Source organism: Buteo buteo, chromosome 25 (genome assembly GCF_964188355.1).
Source record: "Buteo buteo chromosome 25, bButBut1.hap1.1, whole genome shotgun sequence".
In the NCBI taxonomy this organism is placed as follows: Eukaryota; Metazoa; Chordata; class Aves; order Accipitriformes; family Accipitridae; genus Buteo; species Buteo buteo.
Genome location: NC_134195.1, coordinates 11,425,274 through 11,448,264, shown reverse-complemented (window position 1 = coordinate 11,448,264; position 22,991 = coordinate 11,425,274). Strand labels below are relative to the sequence as shown.

The 22,991-nt window shown below is 42.7% G+C and overlaps 1 protein-coding gene across 1 annotated transcript in view; it reads left to right on the top strand.

Annotated features, from left to right (window-relative positions):
* Positions 1–1,061: 1,061 nt before the first annotated feature.
* OCA2 (OCA2 melanosomal transmembrane protein) overlaps positions 1,062–22,991 on the top strand; it is a 213,418-nt gene continuing 191,488 nt past the window's right edge. Inside the window, exons 1-2 of the mRNA XM_075057243.1 lie at positions 1,062–1,410; positions 2,660–2,750. Of these exons, the coding sequence (XP_074913344.1) occupies positions 2,712–2,750 (39 nt within the window). The 5' untranslated portion in view covers positions 1,062–1,410; positions 2,660–2,711. The remainder of the gene's footprint in view (positions 1,411–2,659; positions 2,751–22,991) is intronic.

The window sequence follows — 22,991 nt, the reverse complement described above, 5'->3', positions numbered from 1 at the left end:
GTGTAAATAACTTCCTAGAGCCTAAGCTATTGTCACCTTGGTGTTTGTAGACAATCAGATTAAACTAGAACCTCTTTTACAATAAAAGAACATCCATTATATGTGCTCTACAGCCTAGGAAAAAGAAAAAAAAAAGCTTTGAAAAACACATTTTTGAACAATTAAGTACCTGCAGCAACAGCACAGATGGAACAATTTAATAGAAACTGCACAATGGTCCACCTTATCGCATTTCCTCACTAGACTCATGTAGTAAACACCTCTCCCCAGCAGCAAGAGAGAAGAGACAGGCCACGGATGCACATCAAATGAGAACACTGGAGATAACTATTGATGACCTTATGGATAATCCTGAGGGAGCTGGAAGTGTTCATCTCTGCCTTGACTCTTAGAAGGTCAAAATTGTTACTCATCTTTCAAGAACAATTGCTTCTTTTGGAAGGCTCAGCTAGCAGAAATCATCATTACTACTTAATAACGTGCAGTTCTTCAAGGCAAAATGTCAATAGCATCATTCTCTTTGTGAAGAATGAATTTTGTATTATTTTCCTTCATGTTATTCTGCTTGTAGCCATGATATTAATATAGCATCTGTTTCTCCAGTTGGTATATACTGTATGGAGAGTGTAGATTATATTACCTTTTATCAGTTTTTGTCCGATACAGGCAAATAGTGCTTGGTAGATGTGGTGCTTAATTAACGTTGCATTCAGTACTGCAGTGTACTTTGTAAATCTTTGAAATTCCAGTATAAAGAATGAGTGTTTGTCAGGATAATCTTTTTGGTACTTTCTGATAGCAGAAAATGTGACTCCCCCCCCCACCCCCCTTTCAAATATGTCCAGTTTTTCATAGTGAGAGCTGTTAAATCTGCTCTTTTGTAACTTCTGTGGCAGTTTAACAATGGTACTTTTTCTCTGTTCTCCTCCTGCTTCCTGCCCAAACCCAGGGCAGCACCTGAAGTGTCTGCTCAGTGAAGCTAATCATGGTCTGTGTACTCTTTTTCTCTTTGCCACTTTTTACAGCCATCTCAGGCTTCGGAAGAGCTGTGTTTGGGCAGAGAGTAACCGGTGCTGGGAGTAAGTCAAGTGCTAGTTCCTCACTGAAATCACATGATGGCAAATCTGGGAATTCCTGCTTCATTTATGAGTGTGCACAAGATGCAATGTCACTCTCTCCCCAATGCTTAAGAGATGCTTACTACAAAGAACTGAGCTGAATTCCACAGCGACATAGTCATTTACCCAAATAAACTCTCTATTCAGAAAACATCAGGCATCTTGTGGATCCCTCAGCTGAACCAAGCCTTTTATTTTTAACATCTGTGCACCTTCTTTTTTTTTTTTTTCATTTTGGAGGTTTTTATTTTCAAACAAAAGAACTGCTTCAAGAATTCTTCAAAAAGAGCAGGTAAAATGCAATTTTTCTACAATAAATGTTTTCTAGAATAGTTTAATGCAGTTCTGTTATTTTGAGAGGACAAGTTTTAATATGTGTATTAAAATGTTACATATTAAAAGTTAGTCAAACTTTGCAAATAGTGCAGGGTCTCTTGACAGCATTTATATGTACCTGAGCATTCAGCATTTTAAAACATCAAGTGAGACACATCAAGTGTATATATTGTTATATTCAATGGTTCTTTTAGTTACACTTCCTTTTACCTTTACATTGTCTCAAACATTAACTTTTCCCAGAATATTTAATATTTAAAAGATTGTTTTAACTTACTTTAGATTGTAGTTTCTTTAGGGACTCAAACTTACTGCAATTTTTAATGTTTGGGGTTTTTTTTGCTCCTCCTATTCTATTTATGTGCAAGGGAAGTAGTTCAGGCTTTCTCTTTGGGCTAGATGTTCTGTAAAACGTAAACCTTCATGTTTAAAAAGTATGTTTAGGTCTGTGTGTTGAAATAACACATTGATGTTGTGGAGTGAATACATCTCTAAAGTAAAATAATTTAATAAAAAATGAATGAAGCAGGTATATGCTCCCATCACTTTTCTGAAGCATTCCTTTTCATGGATTTTACTCGTGTTGGCTGTATTTGTAACACACTGTTGTGATTTTTCCAATCATCTTGCTGGAGTAGTCTGCCAGCAAGAGAGCAGTCTGCAGACCAACAATGGGCTGGTCTGTTCTGCTCAGCCCTGCATTTGCTGCAGGAGGAAGAGGGTGAAACTGTCCCACTTCCCGAGAGCTTGCGATTTTACAAATTAGCTGTGAACGCCGAGTTTTCAATGAAACTGTAAGGCGAGAGGTCAGGGTATTAGTCACTTAAATGTAGCTGCATAATTTTTATGGGGAATATTTATATATATATATATGAGAATAAAATCTATTACTCATATAAAACAGATGTTGAAGAGCTGCAACTTTCAAGAGATGTAGTTCAGCTGATGTGTAGGAATCTTTTTGTATTTCTTAATACAGTAATAGATTGAAAACAGACACTTATTTTCTACCTGAACTCTCACAAAAAATTTGGGTCTTCTTACATGCTGCCATCAGAATTACTGGTAGCTTCATGAGAGCAGCTCCTGAATTGCTGCTGAAAGCTGAGCTTTCAATGCAGACTTTAATCTATTGGTAGGAGGCTAATTTGGACCTCACCAATTCTCTTTTGAAGCATCTGTATACTTTCTTCTGGGTTAAGCAGGTCACCAGCGGTTAGTCTTAAACATCACTGGAACAAAGAAGGGAAACCACGGATGACAGAATTGCTGAAATTTAGAGCTGAACAGATCCTGGTGAGTTAATGAGAAGAATTGTCTGGGTTATGGGCTTTTCCTACAACTAAATCTAGGAGGAGAAATGGTTCCTCACCGCAAATCTTTGGAGAGGTTTTTTGAGTAGAAACAGAGGAAAAATTTAGGCTTGTGGCCATGTGAAACTGATGTCAAGGGACAAAAAGGGAAGAGCAGAGTGTTAGTCTAAGGGATTTGCCTATGGTTTACCCTTCAGAAGGTGTGTTAAATAAAGCTATAGCCTACTAGGAGAACTGCGAAATTTAAACTTTTGCCCTCTTTTTCATCGGTAGAGAAATAAAGTACAAAAGAGATAAAATGTATCACATAAGAAGAGTCTTGTTAGTCTGAGACAATGCAGTAATTATTTCTATAATGTTTCCCAATAACAATAGCTGCAGAAATACTGAGAAAAAAACCCCACAGTCTAATGAATAATTTTTTCTCTTTCTGTGACTGGGTGCTTTTGCCAGATCACATTTTCCCCTTAAGGATTAACTTTGAACTGCCAATTAAAAGTTATTGCTAAATCGTGTTACAGCAGAAAGCCTTCAGGTTCTTACTGTTAAGATTTGGCCATTCTCTCTCTCACAGAATAGACTAAACTGCTGGGGTTTTGGTAGATTACTTTTGTAGAACACATAGCCAATATATTTTTTAGGGGAAGGGTGGCAACTGTATTCAGTTGAGGTTGTTTCATTCAATTAAAAACAAAGAGAAAAAAATCTGAAATTGAGACAAGATCAAATATTACCACGTGTTAATAGTGCAATAAAGTTTGCCTATTGATACAGTGATGACCTGGTTTCTTCTTCAAGAGCTTTACAAAACCCCATCAGCCTGTCCTACTTACAAAAGACAATTACTGAAATCTGTGTACCAAAGGTTGGATGACCTTTCCTACAATTTTTGGGCAAAGGAGCTGGAATACTGCAATAATCCTACTATTTTCTGACAGGCACATGCTGTGTGTGTCACTGCTCTGAGCAGGGACAAATGGAGCATTATCTCAGAAATCACCATGTGGTAATGGTTGGCAGATGTTTGCTTTTTTAATGTGGTCACTGTAGGATCATCATCCGCTCTAAAATCTGTGTGTCCAGATAGGAACAGATCGAACAGGAAAGAGCAATGAACGCACTGATATTTTAATTTGCCTGAGAGAAGAAAGAAAACATTCTGTGACCATTAGAAGAGCTGCATAGTGCTGCCAAACCCATCCATTCACTCTAAGATGTGTTGAACATAAAAACTGTATCCAGCCATAAATCAGCATTTGGGCTTCCATGTTCCTCGTAATTTCCATGCTTTAGCCCTGATCCTAGACCTTGCAGTCTTGTTGAAAATATTGAAATTCCTCATCTCTGCAGGAATATAACTGCATACAGCATTTTCCTATCAAAAAGGGCAGAAAAAGGGGTGTCTTTTTATACAAAAAATGATAGCCTAGAATGAAATAAAAGGCACGTTCCTGTTCAGCAAATAAACCAAAGAACCTGCTTCTATGCAGGGTACAGCATCTTCTGGTTGATTGATGATTTTTTCTTGCATATGTTACCTTGTTTTGAAGCAATCTTCATGACACCTGTTGAGAGAAGACTTAGGCTGGCAGAAATCCTTCTGCAACATTCAATGGGTTTAGGTACCAGGTCTGTCATATTTCAGGAGCCTATAAGAAAGAGTAAAACAACTACCAAAGAGGAGACTGATAATTGGTAGCATCAGCCACAGCGGGGATTTCTGGGGCTTTGGACTTCTCTCTCAGTGAAGCTGGCTTTTAAAATGGAGCCTCAGTAAGTGCAAAAGGTACCTGATCCATGGGCTACTGAAGTCTCATGAAAGACTCATTAGCTATGTGGCACAGGACAAGGGTCTGGAGGCATCTGTCCTCCACAGGATTTTTAGTCTGCTTGCCATTTGCCAGCCTCCCCCACCATCGACAGCAAGTACCCGTATCTTCTTCCATGGTCATCGTTCATTGCCTTTTACTAGTTTGCATAAACACATGACTTCTTTTATTGTCTTAGGAGGGCTAACTACTGTTGCATTTATTTGATCTGTGAAACTACCAGCACACCCTGTGCATGCTATGCTTGAGGTCTCCTCTAAACATTTCTCTTCTCTGACATGAACTGCTTGTAGCAAAGAACCTCACCTCTTTTACACATATCATTACAATTATTAGTTTAATTTAACATAGAAAATCAATCCGCTGCATTTCTGGTTAATTAAAGCATCTAGGCATGATAAGCCTTATAACTTGTAATTTTGAAATTGACAACAGCATTGATTATTCTTTTTCAATAGACTGGGCTATGATCTCTCTGGTTGCTTCACACAAAGGGACAGCAGGGGTTTTTTGTTTGTTTTGATGGTGGTTTGTTTTTTTTTTTCAGTAGTTCCCACCTATTAAGTTCTGTTCAGTCCCAACAAAACTGCTTTCTGCTAATATTGCTGTGGTTTTGCAGCTTGCAGCTCAGCCACCAGAGGCTTGGATTTGGGGAATGAGGTAGTGCCTCATTCAGCTACTGCCACAGTTGGGCTGCTGTTCTCAGCAGCCTCACAGAGATTGCTTACACAGAGCTCTTCTCCAGCAGGATTAGAGTTGGTGCCATCACTTTTCCCTGACTGAAATAATGACCCCTGAGAAATGTTTAGTCAAATATAATGGAGAGAGACTTGCACATGCTGGGGTGCTCCAGGGCTGCCTCAAAGCCAGAGGCTTGCTCTAGGCTCAGGCCTTGCATTGGACTGTGTAGCAGTTTCTTTTCCATTGTTCACAGGATCATTTGTTAAAAATCTCGGGTTTTTTACCTGTTATGAGACCAGGAGGACTTGAAGCATACATTTCCCTCCCAGTCCAGCGGGAGGTTACATGACTTCTTTTGGATTTGTGGATTTGTGATTAGCATGGATTTGTTAAGTACTGCGCAGGGAAGCAGCTGTCCCATGAGGCACAAGGCACAGCTGGGATGTATTTTGGGCTCTGCGAGGAGCAGCAGCAGGGCAAGCACAGCAAAGTATCTCTTCCAGCTGCACGATGCAGGAGCTGCTTCAGCAGGGGTGCTGGGAAGTTTGCTGGAAGGGAGTTTGTTGGAAACTAAATCAAAGCAGAAATATAAGTGTGACAATTGGCGCCAGTCCCAGTTCCTTGAACACCCCCAAAGGGCGCTTATGGGTGATTTTCCCTCTGAAAGAGGTTCTCTTTCAGAGAAGTAATGAAACGCAGCATTTTGTAATTGCTTGTCCTAGAAATACATTTTTGTTATGGCTTTGTATGTTTATAAGTTTGTAATTTGGTTTTTGAGCAGAACAACTGGATTGGTTAAAATATGTCATGAAAACTGTATTTAAGGCATAACACACGCACCACAAATATTTAAGATTTTTTCAGTTTTCTTGGGAACAGGGCAGTGTTCAAGGTGAAAAATGCCAAAAGATACACTAAGTACAATTTGGAGAGGTGTCGCAACTGTTCAGGATCTAGCAGTATAAACTACTCTCAAACTACTACTGCTCTTAAACTACAGCCTCTCCTACGTCAGACATTAATCATAACATATAGGCATATGCACAGCTGAGACAATATCTTTTTGTCTGTAGAGACATCATCCAATAATTGTATGATTATGAAGGAGCCATTTCAGTGTCTGCACATCCATCCCTAGTGATTGATCTTTACAAATGATGTCTGTTAATTTTGGTCACTGTGGCTCTTTGCAAGGACACTTCATTTTAGTTCCTACTAGAATTCATGTTATAGAAGGCACTGGAAATTTCACAACACTGTGGAGATCTCATGATAGATGGGTAATTTGGAAATTTATTTTAATCAAGCTAACTAGAGTTCTGTAGGCAGAAATATTTGTCAAAGTGGTATCATTTATCATCAGTAATGTTCATACCATAAAGCACTTTTGAATATTTGCCATTTGTATTTAGGAATGTATGCAGGAAGATTTCTCGTTAAGGGGGCAGTTTAAAGCGAGAATAGTTTCTACCTGTTTGGTAGCTCTGGCAATGTTTTCTTTCACCTTTTCAAAGACACAATGCAGCTTCATAAATCTCTGTTAATTATCTTCTAATTTCCTGATTAGGTAATTAAACTTTCTTGCTTTGTCTCATCAGTAGCAGGGAGAATTTTACCTGGCAGTCGTGAAGGGCAGTGGGCTAATTACAGGGCCCTGAATACAAATATCACTGGAAAAATTGGAAAAAACCCAAAGTAAGCCTTGGGATATATGCAGATGAGACAGCTGCGCGCCTCAAAGCTAAAGCTCCTGAAAACTGGTGAGGGAGGGAGAGGCAGAGACACTTCAGCAGTCCTCCTGTAGGAAAGGAGGCAGCCGAACACAGTCACTCACTAATAGGCACAAGAAAACCTATTGCGACAGCGTTAAATGCCCTCAAGCATGGCTCAAGCTTCAGTCAAAGACCTGACTTTTTCAACAATGAACTCAATCTGTTACAATCCGTTGAAAGCACGAGCTTCTTAGTTTTTTTGTGCTGGTGTTTTAGACTTGCCTTTGTAACTGCTAATATATTTTTTCAAAACTGCCAGTCTTATGCTTATATGCCCTTGCTTGATTTACTTTAAAATTTCATAGTGCACCGAATGGGGCTAGTTTAATTTTTAAACCGGTGTTTCACCCTGCAGATACAATTTCCCTCTGAAATTATTTTTCCTGGTGCGTTACACTAAGATGCTCAGGAGAGAAAGTGCTTAACTATAGCCAGTAGTGGACAGTTAGGTTTTATCTGGGTGGGAACTTGGCGAACTCACTGCCCATGGATGACTCTTCATGTGACAGCTTGAGGAAGGCTCTGGTAGAGCAGGGGATCGGGGCAGGTTGCTCTAAGCGTGTGGGGAAATGGAGGTTCTATTCATAAATCCCTGCCTCCTCCTGCAGCAGGTTTTGCATCCAGCTGTTCCTCAGACTGTCTGTGTCTAACCGGGAATGCCTCATCGCCGTCTGAGGAATTTTACATAACGGTCAGGCCGGTCAGCTGAGGGACGAGCGTCAGCCAAGCGCTCTCGCTGCTGTCATGTGCGCCGGGGTCCGGCCCTCGCCTGGTAAGGTTTGCTGCAGGCCTCACCGTCTGGTTGGAAGCAAACATCCTTCTGGGCGGGCTGGGGCCCAGCCTGTGGTGGAGTTTCAGGTGGCGGCTTGTGGGGATGGGGTGGAGGATACACTTCAGAAGTGCCTTGACAAAATAAGGACCTGTATTAGCTTTGAAAACTGACCTTATGGGTCTATAGGGAGATACCCAGTTCTGCCTAGACCCTTCTGGAAAGGGAATCGGATGCCTGGTCCTCAGAAACTGTGGCACTTCAGAAACATTTACCATTGGTGTTGAGGTGAAATGAAGAATTCAGGAATACGAGGCAGATGGAGACACCCCGAAGGACAGTCTGGTGGTTGTGCTGACCTCGGCCCCAGGATACACAAACTCCACATCTGTGTCTCCCAGGAGCCATAACCTACTGGCTACTGGGAGCCCATTCCCTTCTTAGGTTGGGTTCATGTACTTGGGGAGCACCGGGCCCAAATGCTGGGCTGCTTTGGGTACCCCAGCGATTGGGGCACCTTGGTCTATCATCTGCCTTAGCTAGCTTTGGAGCCGGGCCTGGTTTGAGCAGGGGCTGGACTAGGCGATCTGCAGAGGTCCCTCCCAACCCGGACTGTTCTTGACTCTGCGTCTTCCTTTGCAGTGGGGCTTCAGGTGGGTTCAGATCTTCCAAGGAAGAAAGAAACTTTGAGCTGCATCTTACCCACAGGAAATGAACACCCTGACCACAGGCTGACAAGTCGTCACAAATACAACAAGTCCCTGACCCAAGAGATTTGTAGAAACTCGTATAGCTCCAACAGCTTGGACTGGTAGATATTAGCAGCAGAATACCCAAAATCAGGTCAAATATTGGGCCTGTGGGACTTTCAGATGCAAATCTATTTTTGGACCAGAGATTTTAATCCAGCTTCCCTGTATTCCCAATGAACCCTTGGTCTCCTTGACGCTTTAGGGTCCCTCTTTCAGTCTGGTTCTAACCAGAACGTCTGCAGTTGTCCAGGAAAAACCTTCTTCTAATAAAATATCACTTACAATGAAGTGTCATGGGCCAGGAGCTCTTTGCAACAGGAAGTTGTGAATACTTGACATTTTCATGGATTCAAAAGGTGGCTGGACAAGTTTGTGCCATGGAAGTCCAACCAGGGCTGTGGAGAACAAAGCTACCATTGCCTGCTCAGGAGTTGAAAATCCTTGGAGACTAGGAAAGGCAGGACACAGGACTTAGGGGAAAGGAGGGTAGCTGGATGGCTGGTCTGTAAGCATGGCCTTGGCTGTCTATGAGCAGATCCTCTGAGCTGTGCCTTAACCTTAATCTTGCTGCGTTTCAGCAGCAGTGCTGTGGTTCTTCCTGCACAGACCATATCCTAATGTGATCACATATCCTAATGACAGTCTTATAACCCAAGATACATGTTTTGCAGAAGAAACATTTTTGCAAACACTTCTTCTATATCCCTGATTTCAACTGAGGAAGGGAATGAAAGGAGAGTTTCTCGTGTCATTGCGTATTTACTGTTTTGTTAGGCTGCAGACTTCATTGCACATGTAAGTTTGGGCAGCAGCTAGCGCATGGTGCTTGTGCCTGCCTCTAAGCAATTTTCGTAGCTGAGTAAAAATGAAAAACAGGAAATGAGTTTAAAACAAGTAAATGTGAATTTAGACTGAAAGAAGCATCTCCTTTGAAAAAGTAGATATAACAGTCACACACACATAACCACTTACGATTAGAACTCCTATTGCTTTAAGAATTTAAGGGCTGTTGCTCCACGTCTGTATCTTCTGTGACCCGTGATGCATTATCATTTCATAGAGAGGGACTGTCAGGCTGTTAGGGAGCACTCCTTCCCTCCTAAGCATTGTACAATGTTCTGTAACGTTTTTCTCCTGAAGAAGGAAGCTGAGTAATTTCAGTGAACAATATAGTCTCTGTTATCAATGAATAATCTAATGGGATTTTTTTAAGTACCATGTGGTAATGAATTTTCTTCTTTTTCTTCTTGAGATTTTCTGTGCATCATCCTTGTTAGCTCCCAAGACCCACTAAACAGTGAACTTTTTCTTGCCATCCATGACAGTTTTACCTGAATCTGCCCTGGTGGAGAGGATGCCTTGCCTCTGTCCATCCTTGAAGAGACTTGTTCAGGTGTTCTTAACCAGTGGTGGCCATAGTTGCGAGTTTGTCTTTGTAGCTTTTCTCTTTGGGATGTGGGTGCTATTTTTTTGCACACATTTTCCTTTCTTCCATTTTAAGTGACTACTTGTAGATGCTGTTTCCAGTCTTACTGGGTGCATTTTAATGTGTATGAGAAGTGCATGTCTGAACCGAATCTCCCCAGCACATCCCTGTGCTGTGCTTTGGTTCATGTGGTGGAGCAGTCTCAGAGTGCACAAACTTTACTTTTGGCTGAAGTTAAACCAAGACATGTGCTCTCACCGCTGATGAGCATTCAGTCCACAGGACCAGACTAGGGCTAGTCCACACTAAAGCTTTCTAGTACACGCTTTTCTAGTACAAGCTTTTTAGTACACACACTAGCACCTCTATGTGCCAAATATATGAAGGTTATAGCTTCAGAGTGTATATCTTCATAAAGGCTGTGTAGTCATAATGCCCCAAGAATACCACTTTCTGCTAAAATTTGCTGTGCATCAGATTTCATCACATGGGCCTTTTCTTGTCTTGGACATACAGGCTGTTCAAGCACTAGAACCCAGTGTATTTGGGTAAGTGTCTGTAAGGAAATCATCCTAGGTGACATGTCCAAGATCCTGATGAAACTCCTGCATATACTGAAGATTTTATGACTGAGGATGTCAGCAGTGACTCTGTTTTGTCCATTCCCTCTCACTGTTCCTCATAGCACTTTTTTGCATCTCTTTCTTATTGTTCGGGATAAGTAGACTTAAGTCTCAAATCTGTCACAACATATGTGCTTCAGCTTCATTAACTTAAATACTCTGAATTAAATAATAGTAAACCAGTTCATTTGCCCGCATGTAGGAACCACAATGAAGCTAAGTCATTGCAGCCTGGCTGAAACTATGAAGCCACAGCTAGCTTCATTTTGATTTCAAAAGTGTATATTTTTCTGTTTTGCCAGAGGTACAAAGAAGGAAATATTTGCCACTGACTTCAATAAGGACAAATTTATTCTCATTTCAAGGAAATGAAGGTTTCATCCAAAGCATTAACGCAGCTTTGCGATATGAATACCCAAAGAAGTTATTGGAGGAAGAGCTGCTGTGTGACACTGAATGTGGCTGGTGTTTTGCAGTAAGCGCTCCTGTGGTTACCCATCTCCAGGTCTGACACCAGGCTCCTGGTGAGACTCGTCAGAGGGACAGCGCTGGGGGCAGAGCCAGCACACCGTGACCACGCTCCCAGGTTTGCAGTGATAATGTGCTTGTATGTTCCTATCCAAAGACTGTCCTCAGACAGCTTGCGATTTCTCCTTTGCTACCTTCGGGTGCTAGCTGGTCAGGAGGCAGCCATTACCCAGTAGTTGTTGTGATGAAAGCGATTTCGTGCTCCAATTCTTAGGCAATATTTCTGGAGATACATTTCTTATGGATAATAGAACAGGGAGTCTGATACTGCCCCCAGTAAGCCATTTCCCTGTAGCTTCTTTCTCTGATCAGTCACAAAAAAAGGTCTAACAAAACTCTCTGACTGCATGAAGCCATTTACCTTATACAAAATCCCTTGGGCTTAGAGCAGGCAGGAACAGGGCTGCTGCTTCTCTCTGCCTTACGTGCTTGGTGCAAATAGGAGTATGTGCGCTTGGGATGCATTTCCAATTTACAACAGAGTATTTTATTCTTTGCCTGGCTGACCACAGATGGTATTGCTGCTGATGGACTTGCAATACTGCTGTGGCTTAAGACCTTTTTAATCTCAAATGACTACGAATTTCAAATGTCTGTTGAGGTAAAGTTTATTGATGCAATGTTTAGATGTAGATCTGAGACAGAGGTTTCAAAAGGTTTTCTTGGGGCTACCCAAGATGTTAGTGGCACTGGCCAGACGTGACATGTTCTGGCTTGTAGGGCTCAGTTTTACCCCCGTGCCCTTGCTTCCTCAGGCCGCATGTGCCAGTTGACGCTCACTTCTCATGCAGGTATCAGGGATACGAAATGCGATGTGCAGGGTTTTGAGTTTATGATCTCTGTCTCTGTTGAGAGATCCTGGAAGAGAGAAGGCCTTGAGGGGATCTTAGTGTTGTCTGCAACAATCAGTGACAGTTACAGAGGAGGCGGAGCAAGGCTCTTCTCAAAGGTGTGTGGTAAAAGGCAAGAGGTGACAGACACAAGCTACAGTAAGAAAAATCCTGCTGGCATGTAAGGAATTCTTTCCTCATGCTGAGAGTGGGTTAGCACTGCAGCAGGCAGAGGGAGGCTGAGGAATCTCCACCCTGGCAAATATTCAAAATCTGGCTGGACAAGGCCCTGAGCAACCAGTATTCAGTTTGGCATTAGCCTTGGTTCGGGGCAGCATTTGGACTAGAAGACCTCCACAGGTCCTTTCCAACATGAATTATTCTATGGTGTGTATCACCTAGTTATGTGAGAAAGCAGCTTGCTGTGAGCTTTTTACCTGTATTCTGAGTGTTAAAAGGAAGAAAAGCCACTCTACGTTCATTTTTCAGAATCCCTTATTAGGCCATGCAGTGAGTTAACACAACAGCATGAGTCAGTGACATCCTCCGCAAGGCTGTTGGACAGTCCCTGCTTGTGCTGCAGGAAAGCACATGTGCATGCGCGGGCGCTGAGGGGCAGGAGCCCTCCTGGGCAAGCGAGGCTGCCTTCCCGGCAGTGCAGCTGCCCGAGCACTAGTGACTGTGGGTCCCACTGGCACCACCGAGCTCCCCTTGGGCACAAGGGTCTCTCTTAGCAGCTTCCCAAGGAGAAACAGGGGCTGAGGTATTTCAGGTTTGAAACAAGAGTTGGGCTGACTCTAACTAAGCCCCTAACTGTGTGGGCACATAACTAAGCCCCACTCTGGCATGGCCTATTGGAAGGCATTTCTGTGGGTTCAGCAGCTTGGGGCTGGGAGGGGAGGCTGCAGGCACCAGCACTCATCATCATCAGCTTCCTCCTCTACAGGGTGGGTGAATGAGCGGCTCCACCCGGGCTGGAGTCATGAGGAATAAAGGCCTGGAGATGTCCCATTGGCTACAGGGCCTCAAAGGGAAAGAGCAGAGTCACTCCTCTCCTCCCTCAGAGGGTTCATTTTGAGAGTCTTCTGCTTCTACTGCTGAAAAATCCAATAAAAATGCAATGTCTGGCTAAACTTGGTATCTTCATTGCAAAACCATAATGAGCTCTTTGCATTTTGTGTGTCTCTCAGGTAATGAGTTCTCCCCTTTACACGGAAGCTCTGAAGACAGATTTTTATTATCTTTTTTATTATTATTAAGAAAGGAAAAAAAGATAGTCTGAATACAGTACTCTCAGACATCCTGCCCATGTCAAGGGCTGCCAAAGCATGTAGAGTATGATTACAGCTTCCTATTTCATTGCTGAAATGGCTCTATAAATAACAGTGTTCAATGAAAATTGCTGGCAGAAGCATTGCTTTTTAAGCATGAAAATGTACAAAAAGATCTCAATAACTAGATGCTTTTTTTTTTTGCCTAAGCCTCTGAAAGGTTTTATAGGTCCAAAAGGAACAGATTACTGAGGATTTTTGAAACAACTTTTTCTACCGTGATAACCATTTCTGTTTTCCCTGGTTGTTATCGAAGATCTGCAAAGCCAAGGTCTGAAAACCAAATTCCAGTTGATACCGACACCGATTTATTTCCTGAGCTGGAAAATTAACCCCAAATTTTTTTGAGATCATGGACTAGAAAGAAATTTGTACAGCCAGACTTTCATAGCATTTGGGGCTTAAGGGGAGCTCTCTACTCCAACTCTCACATTTTTATCGCAGATTTGCACATTTCAGCCAGTTTTCCAAGCCCTGGACTGAGCAGCATGACTTGTCTAAGCAGATGGCCCAGTGATAACTCTAGTTGAGAAGACATTGCCAGGCTGCTGTCCTCAGTAGTTTGTTTCAGTAGTTAATCAATGTGACGACTTAAAAAAAAAAGTCATAAAAATTGTGCTGTATTTCACGTTTGAATTTATCTGGCTTCAGCTTCCAGCCATCAGTTTATATGATGCCTTGTCCACTAAGTTCAAGAGCCTTTTAGTACCAGATATTTTCTCTCTGTGAAGGTGGCCTAGTAACTGAGTCATCCATCTTTTTTTTTGAAAAATGGGACAGATTGAATACCTTTGGTCCCTCTCATGGTAAGGCATTTCTCCAGCCCTTGAATTATTTTAATTGAGTTTTTTTCTGCACTGCTTCTCTTCTTCCAAATTCCTTTCCAAAAGGGGAGCCCCAGCACTGTACCGAGCATTTGGTGGGTAACAAATTCTTGCATGGAGGGAAAACAACAATCTCAATTCTTACCCAGTATTTGGATTTACCTTCAAGGATTACATTTGTCCATTTTGCTACATGGTGCAGGAGATGGCAGGCTTGCTTTGTCTGTTAAATGCTGGAGCATTTTGCAGGGCCATGGCTCCTTGCTATACAGGTTCATTTTCTGTAGATAGACTGCATTCCTTGTTCCTAGACCTATTATTTGCACAGGTCTGTTTGCAGAGATGCTTGCTCTGAATGGGCTCAGGTGACTGCCTTAAAAAGAGCTTGTAATCATAAAAATTTAAGCAAAAGGTATGTCGATAATTTGGGGGCATATAACCCTAAGCTAAAGGTGTCTGTATTTTCTAAAGGAAACTTCTCACACCAGTTCCAGCAATATTTGGGCTAAGCTGCTGTTACTGTTTTTCCTTATGTTTTGAAAGGAATGAAGTTATGTGTTCTTTTACAACTGCTTTACATATGTTTATCAGTCATTCACAGACTAGAGACACCTTTTCCCCTCTTCATGTGAGTTGTTTTTGATTAGCCACTTATTCTCTGCTCTAGAAATCAAGCCAGATGTCCAACTTTTTGGCTTTAATGAAACAGAGGAGAAACTAATTATTTTTTTTTGTAAATAGATTATTCTGCTTCTACCCACAGACTGCTTTAAAGTCCCATAAATCAGAAAAAACGTTTAACCTATTGAATGCAATGCAATTCATGAACACTTTCAAAAAAGTTGAATGGAATAAACATAAATCTTTTTTGACTTTTCTAAGCAATAAATTAGTTGAGCTACAACTCTGAGCATCAGAGAGACTTGATTTACTTTCAAGTAACTGATATTTAGCTTTAAAATACAGACTACTTGGATGTCAGAGAAAGTGAATAATTTAGAAATTTTGTTCCTGTGTTAACTTAGAACTATTTCTGCTGTGAGGTAACTTTTGTGAACTCTGATAAATGAAAAGATGACTATTTTACCTAACAATTATCCATAATCTAGCAATTATCTTGTACGAAGCAAAAGAAACAAATGTCTGCAGTTTGATGTGAAATTCATACATATCTTTGAATAACATGTCTCCTGATGTACAATCCATTGTTTAATTAAAGACTATGGGATGCACTAAATTATCTAGTCATTGTCTTCCACTTTCTTAAGACTGCTAGGGTGAGATTTCCTAATTGTATTGGGGTAACGAAAATTCTGTATTCCAGTGAAATTGCTGCAAAGTTTAGATAAGTCAAATTATCTTTTTGAAGATAATAGTCCTTATTCGCACCAACCCTAGCACTCATTTACACTGCTTTGACAGTGAAAATAGGATTTAGAGTAAGTGCAAATGTATCTTGCTCTAGCTTTATGGTAGGGAGAAGAGTCATTAGTGTGAGTGTCAGGCCCAACAGTTTTGTCTCCTTTCCCCTTCTTATTTGTACCTGTGTCCCACAGTGGGAGTAGGGTGTCATCTCCAGCATATAAGGATAGGAACCAAGAGCAGAGTGGAGCTAAATGTCACACAGCAATGTGACTTGTTTCTTGGTTTCTTCCAGCCCTCTGCTGAGCTCTATGACCTGCAAATTATATTTTTCAGTGCCTATTTTTCAATAGAGATTTTTAAAGGGATAGTATGATGATGGAGGACTAGGGCTGGAGATGAAACAAACTCATCTGAACTTTTTGAAAGCTCGGAGCTGGCTGTGCCTGTGGGTCTGCCCTGACATAAGGTGATCACAGTGCTCATGCATGCTCAGGGCAGCTCGCTCGCAGCCAGTGTGCTGCCTACACTGACAGCCAGAGTCACTGCGGGACATTTTCACTTCCATCTGAGCTGTTACAGGCTGAAAAACTTCGAATGAGAACAAAGAAAGAAAGGGAAAGGTGGGTGCACGTCTTCCTCCCCCCGTCTAACTGTCATGATGTCAGATTGCTCTGTCAGTCAATGGTGAGGTTTTGGTTGTGTAAGGCTGTCATGTCACGTTGGACTTAGCATCTGAAAGCCAAAAATACTCGAGGGACTGGAGGATCATGTGGCTATTCTTCCAGCCAAGTTTCCCTCAGATCTTTAAGCAGCTGCTTCAGAAATGCATTCTTGCTGCAGACCTTCTGGAGACTTGGAGGGATTCACAGAAGGGCTAGCTAATGACTCTTCTGTGCAGTGAACTTTCTGCCCGGGAACGCATTGTCTTCTGTGAGTGCCAACAAGCACTATCACTCATCAGGGGCTGTTTGCTTGAAATAATCTGAACAGAGAGGTCACCCTCATTTGCCCTTTCAAGGAAACACACTCAGGTGTACTCTCACACACAGGCCAAACATTTTGATGAGCAGAGGCTGTTACTGTTACTACTGTAACATACTTCCTCAAAATACCAAAACAATTTACAGCTTTGCTGAATGAAACCTTCTGGACAAATGTTATTTAGCTGACCTTAGCCCTGAGACAAGCTTAAATGCGTAGTAAAACAGGGAACAAAATCACATCTCTTGTCTCCAGTTCTGTGGCAGCTGCTAGGCTATGGCTTCAGCCCTCCTCTTAAATGCTTAAAGCAATCCTTAGTTGCTGGAACATTTAAGTTGCTTGATCATTTTGGAGATTTTCTTGCTCTTCCTTTTTAGTGTGGTAGGAAAGCTCTGTTTCTGTGCTATATTTGAAATATCTTGTTCCTAGGGATACCTAAATAAAATCATTCACAATCACACTGGCACCAATAAGAAAAAAGTGTCTCCCATGGGTGAGGGAGGAGGAAACACTGTGGTCAGCAGGAATCAGTGCCAGAAAATGGAAAGGCACCAGCCTCAGCATTGCTATTCATAGACCTCCTCTTCTGCTGTGGATTGGGGCTGATCTGGTGTCCTTCCCATCCCGCCTTGCCTCTGCCCGTGCTGCCAACTTGCCAGCATGGAGAGTGCAGTTTCCCTGTGTAATTTTGACGTTCTGGCCTTGAGTTTGCATCATTCAGCCTGCCTTCCCCTCGGAGTCATGGATTTGGGCAACTTCTTTTTGTAACCAAATATCTGTCACAAGCTAAGCATTTCAAGCCTGTTTTACATCTTTGAAGGGCTTGATCCAAAGCCCAGTGAAGTCAGTGGAAGGACTCTCACTAGCCTCAGTGCATTTTGGATAAAGCCCCGAGGTGAGGCTCACATTCCATACATTTTAGCTTGGATTTGGATTTTCATAAGCTTTAACACTCCAGAAAGCTGCCAGCTTCACAAGTCTACATCCCATAGCATGTGCTTTCAGCCTCAGTTTTGTAAAAATGCTTTAAAGCTGAGAGAGAAGTTAATGAATTTGTCAGGACTGTAACGTGAACCAGTGCCATCAACAGCAGGGAAACACCGGTTTTCATTGAAGATGCTGTGTTTCCTTCTAGTTCATGATTGTTTGTATCTAAGAAATATGAATGTATGTAAAAGCAGGCTCATTTGCAACATGAGGCAGGTAAAAAGCTGTGTAGAGCAGTAGGGTGCTAATAGAGTGCCCAAATCCAAAAAAGAAAGTTCTAAATATGTCTGTTTTCATTTTCACCCTTGCTTACTCAGTGTAGGCTTGGTCAATTTTTAATTCATACCAGAGCAGGTTATTAGAATAGCACTGAAATTTCTAATCCAAACTGAGGCTTATTAGCTCAATCAAGTCTGACCCTGTCCCAGCTAAAATCAAAGCAAAACTTCGATAGGAACAGAACCAAATCCCTTCGGCTGTCTGGAAAGAAGAATAAGTACTAACAATGCCTGAAATCAGTACAGCTACATCCATTTACAGGGTCACCGTCTGGCTCCTGCAATGCTTTGCTGTTTGTCATGACTGTCTCAGAAGAGTATTGTTTTTACATTCATTGCTTTGTAAAACAGGAAATAGTTTTGTCCTGTGGTGATGATTAATTTCTGAATTTAGCCATGGAACTATTTAGTACAGGAAGGAATCAATTTTTAAAATAAATAAAAATAATTTTTAAAAAGTAAACAAAAAAATCCAACTTTTTTGAGAACTGAATATGGAAATGGATCTATACAAAATACTTAACTAGCTCCCTTAGTGTCTCCTCTTTGGTTTAATTACCTTGGATGTATTATGGCCAGTGTCAACAAATCATGTAGCAGTTATTTTTGCCTGCAGTGAAGTAGAAATTCCAGCCATATTAGCAGGCTATGAAAACTTTACATTCATTTTGAAAAATATAGTCATATGTAGTATGCTGCTTTGTTTGCCAGCTGAAATAGTTGCTGTACCAAAGGGCATTTCACAAATCAAACTGAAGTCTAATAATACTAGGACAAAGACAGCAGCTAAAAACTGCACATTTATCTCACTGCTACCTTTATTTGCACTTGGGTCCTGTAGGAAGAAGACCTATTTTATTCTGCTTTGTTGCATGTTTGGATTAAGGGAGAAACCAACAATATCATGAACTCTGCTTCTTCTGCACCTGTTGGTATTATCTTTTTCCATGATACAGCTGCCAAGGCATATGGAGGCTCTAATTCCTTTGTGCAAAGCGACTCCTTATCATCATCTTTTCTATGAAGTAAATTTAGGCTAACAGCGGACAGGAGAGATGTGACATGAACGTTTATTGCGTATCAGTATTCTAGCTGCTGCAGCAGTCTCAAGCACCTGCAGTTTATCAAGTTAGACATAAGAACGATTGACATTGTGGGAATAACAATCATCTAGACATGTCATTCAGGGGGCAATAACACATTTTTTCCTACACTTTGTTTTAGGGAGTTGGTGTTCAGCTTGAAAGTCTGTAGAATAATTTGTTAAGAACTTGTAATATTTGTTAGTAGAGTATGGCCATAAAACTAATAAAAAACCAACCCCTGATATAGGTATTCCTTTTCCACTTGGCAACCTGAGTTTTCTTTTTTTCTGAAACAGAGCTGAAACTAACCAGGCTTATTTTAATGATTTCAAAATATAGTGTCAACTACTCAGCCCCTTCCTTTATGTGCACCAAATAACAGGATAGAGCACTGCTATATGCTTAGTCTGACATGTCTGAAGGATAAAGAACCCAAAGTAAAAATAACAATATCACCAATCTGTAATAATCAATAAAGAACTATTGGAAGACACTTAAGATTGCAGAATACTCTTTCCTAACAGCCTTTCCTGCCTGGGTTCTTGTCACCCTGTGCTGCCTTCACTTACAGCAGCTGGGGAGACCCAAGACCCTCGCAGGGGCTGCAGGGCTGGGTGTTTCTTGCCTGTCTCTACCTCGAGACCTCAGCAGTTACCCACAGAAGCTCTTCAATGTGATCTGAGAATGCGAAATCTCTTTGTCTTCCCAAGACCACATAACAATAGGTTATGAAAGTGCAAAAGAGAAGTACCAAGCTCTCGAAAGTCCTCTAGCAAGGCTATAGAGCTGGAGTTTTACTCATCGGTGTGAATAATTTCACGTTCCTGCACAGGGGTGCTGTGAAAGGCCTTGGGCATCTCAGCAGGCTATTTAGCTTTCCTGAGACATGGCATTCGCTGTTGATCTCATTTTTAAGAGAATGCAGAAACAATAACTTTATGACATAAAAAGCAGCTCTCACAGCTTAATGAGAGAAGAAAACCCTTCTCTGGGTTTACACTTGGGTCACGACAGGAAGGAGACTGTTTTTCCTTTCAGACCTGCCTGGTTTCTCAGCATCTTTTAAGCAGAGCAAGCTGCATACACTGAATGGTCTCCAGCTGTATTTTGCAAATGTCTTCTAGGGTCTTTTTCTTTTTTTCCCAAAGTAAGACCTAAATCCAAAAAAGTCTATTTCAAAGTTACACCATTTTCCTTCTAAGACAGCCTAGTTCTAGCACAGCCCCATGAATCTCTGGGCTCATAAACTTAGTATTTAGCTGCTTAGTACTTAGCTGCTTTTCTCTCCTGTTTGTCCAAGATGTGGGCATGATTTTGGTTCCAATGAGGGTACCTCACAGGCCCTGTGCACAGATGACACAACTATCACACTTGAATAGCATTGGCTGAATACCTTGTTTGGTGGTTTGTGGTGTTAACATTGCCGTTCACTCTCCATCCCCCCTTTACTTGCTCAGCTTACCAGCAACAAATCTAGTTCAGTGTATGCAATAGTTCAGTGATGTGACAGCATTAAGTCTTCAAAATGACCAATCCCCAGAGTTGGTCTCCATAACTGTACAGCATTACTTGGTGCTGCAGGCTTCATGTTCCCAGTGACTCCAGTCCCTGATGTTAAGCTAGTGGCATTTGCTGGAAATTAACTCACTGCAGCTGAGTTGTCTTTGCAACATGCATCTCCCTCAGTCCCAGGTCCCTTGGTACTCAGGGAGAGGTAGATGCACTTCTAAAGCATGGTCTGAGATCCTGTCTCAGGGGTCCACTGCAGCATGAGGGGGATGGGGGCCTGGTGGTCAATGCCTGTCTCTCTCCATGGGCTCTACAGGGACCCAGAATGTAAAGGTGGTGGTAAGGGGGAGGCTAACCTTACAATGTATTGCAACTTAGTTATCTGTATCCGATTAGACACTTTAAAAGTCTGTCTGTTCATTTGAATGGGCTTTGTATTGACCTCTTTGACAGATGCAATAAGAAAGGAAAAAGGAAATGGCTGTTTCTGCTGGATTTCTTTTTTTTTTTTTGGTAGCTGACTTGTTTGATTGTCGTTATGCCTGCAGTGCTCTCTGCTCCTAATGACCAAGCTGATAGCTCTTCACTTACATTCTTCCTTCAGCAAAGGCGCCTTCTAAAAGGCTCCTCAAACCAACTCTTTAGACTTAACACTGAGCCAGAGCAGGGCATTGGCACATCGACATTCAGGGACAGAGTGTTTTCTTTAAAAAAAGTCCTAATTTATGGGGATCTTTTGCATAGGGTAATGCTTACCTGGGGAAATGAATCCTCGAACTGGATGATCACTTACTGCCTGGATGATGACAAGTGTCTCTGTGTCAATGCCACCTTCAGTTGAACTCCCTAAACTGTTTTTTTCTGGCAAATCCTTAAAAATCCAGCCTGCCCGACCACAGTAGCCTGTGCATGACCCACTGCTATTGATTACCTTAAGACACATACAAACCACTTCCTAGCGCAACTGCGCACGAAGGAGTGCCCTATCTGACCTGCCCTGTCTGACCATTCCCGCTTATGCAGAAACAGTTTCTGCTGATTAATTACGGATGTTTTATTCACGTACAAGTAGGTACACGGTGATGGCCAGGTCCCCCTCCGGGCAGCTCCCCAGCCCCCCCGTACCGCACACTGTACGCGCTTGCTCCCGGGCTGGCGGACTCTCCTCTGACACCCGGCTTTAAAAATGGGACTCTCTAAGCGGGTTGGTTTGGGTTTTTTTCCCGGGGAACCGCCGTTAGTGGCCGGCGGTGAGGCTGCCAGCAGGGGTCAGCCTGTGCCCGCCTATGCGGGATGCCTGCGGGGTGCGGGCAGCGAGAGGCGACCCGGGAAAGACAGGCTCTTCCTTCCCTCTTTTGCTGGCAGAATGGTTTTGAAAAGCATCGCCACATTGTGTCGACACTGTTTTTTCTCTCTCTTGCATCTGCTCTGTCATGTTTACTTGCCATACTCACTCCTCAGCAGCTTTACTTACTGCAGCCTGACGGTTTTGTGCTTTCTCGGGATGCAGTTAGACGATATTTCTTCTTTCTGCAAGGAGGTCCCACCTGGGCTCCTTGCTTTTGCTCCCGTGCTGTGATTTGCTGCCCAGAGAGTTGCAGTGATGCAACCGGCTGTGGGGCTGCACTTTAAAAGGGAAAATAACACAAAGGTTTGTGTTTTTGTTTTTCTTTTGTCTGCTGGCCTGCAAGTGGTTTCTCCACAACATTACTTTTCTTTTGTCTCGTGGCCTGCAAATGGTCTCCCCTCTTAAGCTGTTTGAATCACATCTGTACAATAAGCTTGTCCCCTGGGCAGCCCTCTCCATGATGACCAACAGCAGCAGCATCATGCCCATCCCCTGAACTTCCTCCACGCACCCTGTCCCCAGCCATGCCCAAACTCCTCACAGCTTCCCTCACCACTCCCCTGGTGCAGATGCCCCACTTACCCATTCTGACTCTCCAGCCCAATTTGCCCATTCCTTTCCCCACCAAGGACTTTCTAGCCCAGCCACCATCTCACTGCAGGGAGGGACTTCTGTCCTGCAAGTCCTCCACTCCCTTTCCTCCCCAAGCTCTGCGGCTGTCTAGTGAACACCAATTCCCAGGAGGCAAGGCTATGTCTCCGGGCTCAGCAGCTGCTGGATTGCAGCAGCATCAGCTGAGCCTAGAAGAGACTGGGGACTTCACCATTTGCAGAGGCCAGGCGTTGACTCTGAGCACAGCAAGGTTTTTTCCTGTGTCCTTTTAAGCTCAGAGTCCTCAGGTGAAGCTGTGGTGCTGGATCCTCATCAGCTCTGTGAGCAAGGGGGAAGACAAGCAGCCCAGGCACTAACAAAGTCAAGGACTTGTGTGAGCACTGGGGGCTGCTGCCTTAACACACCTGTAAGGTCTGAGCAGCAGGATCAGGGCAGAAAGGTCTAAGCAGCAGGGTCTGAACAGCAAGGTGTCAGAGCTCTTGCTGAGCTGGGAAGTCCATAAGAGCTGTGCTCCAGCACGGGCTGCATCCCAGCTACAGGGAGCCACCAAAGGGGCAGCAGAGACCATCTTGCCCTGAGGTTTAGGTGCTTCTGCTAAATTCCTGCTAGGTGCTGTAGCTGGAGCCCTTCCTCACTTTCCTGGATACCTGAGTGCCCATCCCAGACTGACAACATAAAATGTGAGGCCATGGTA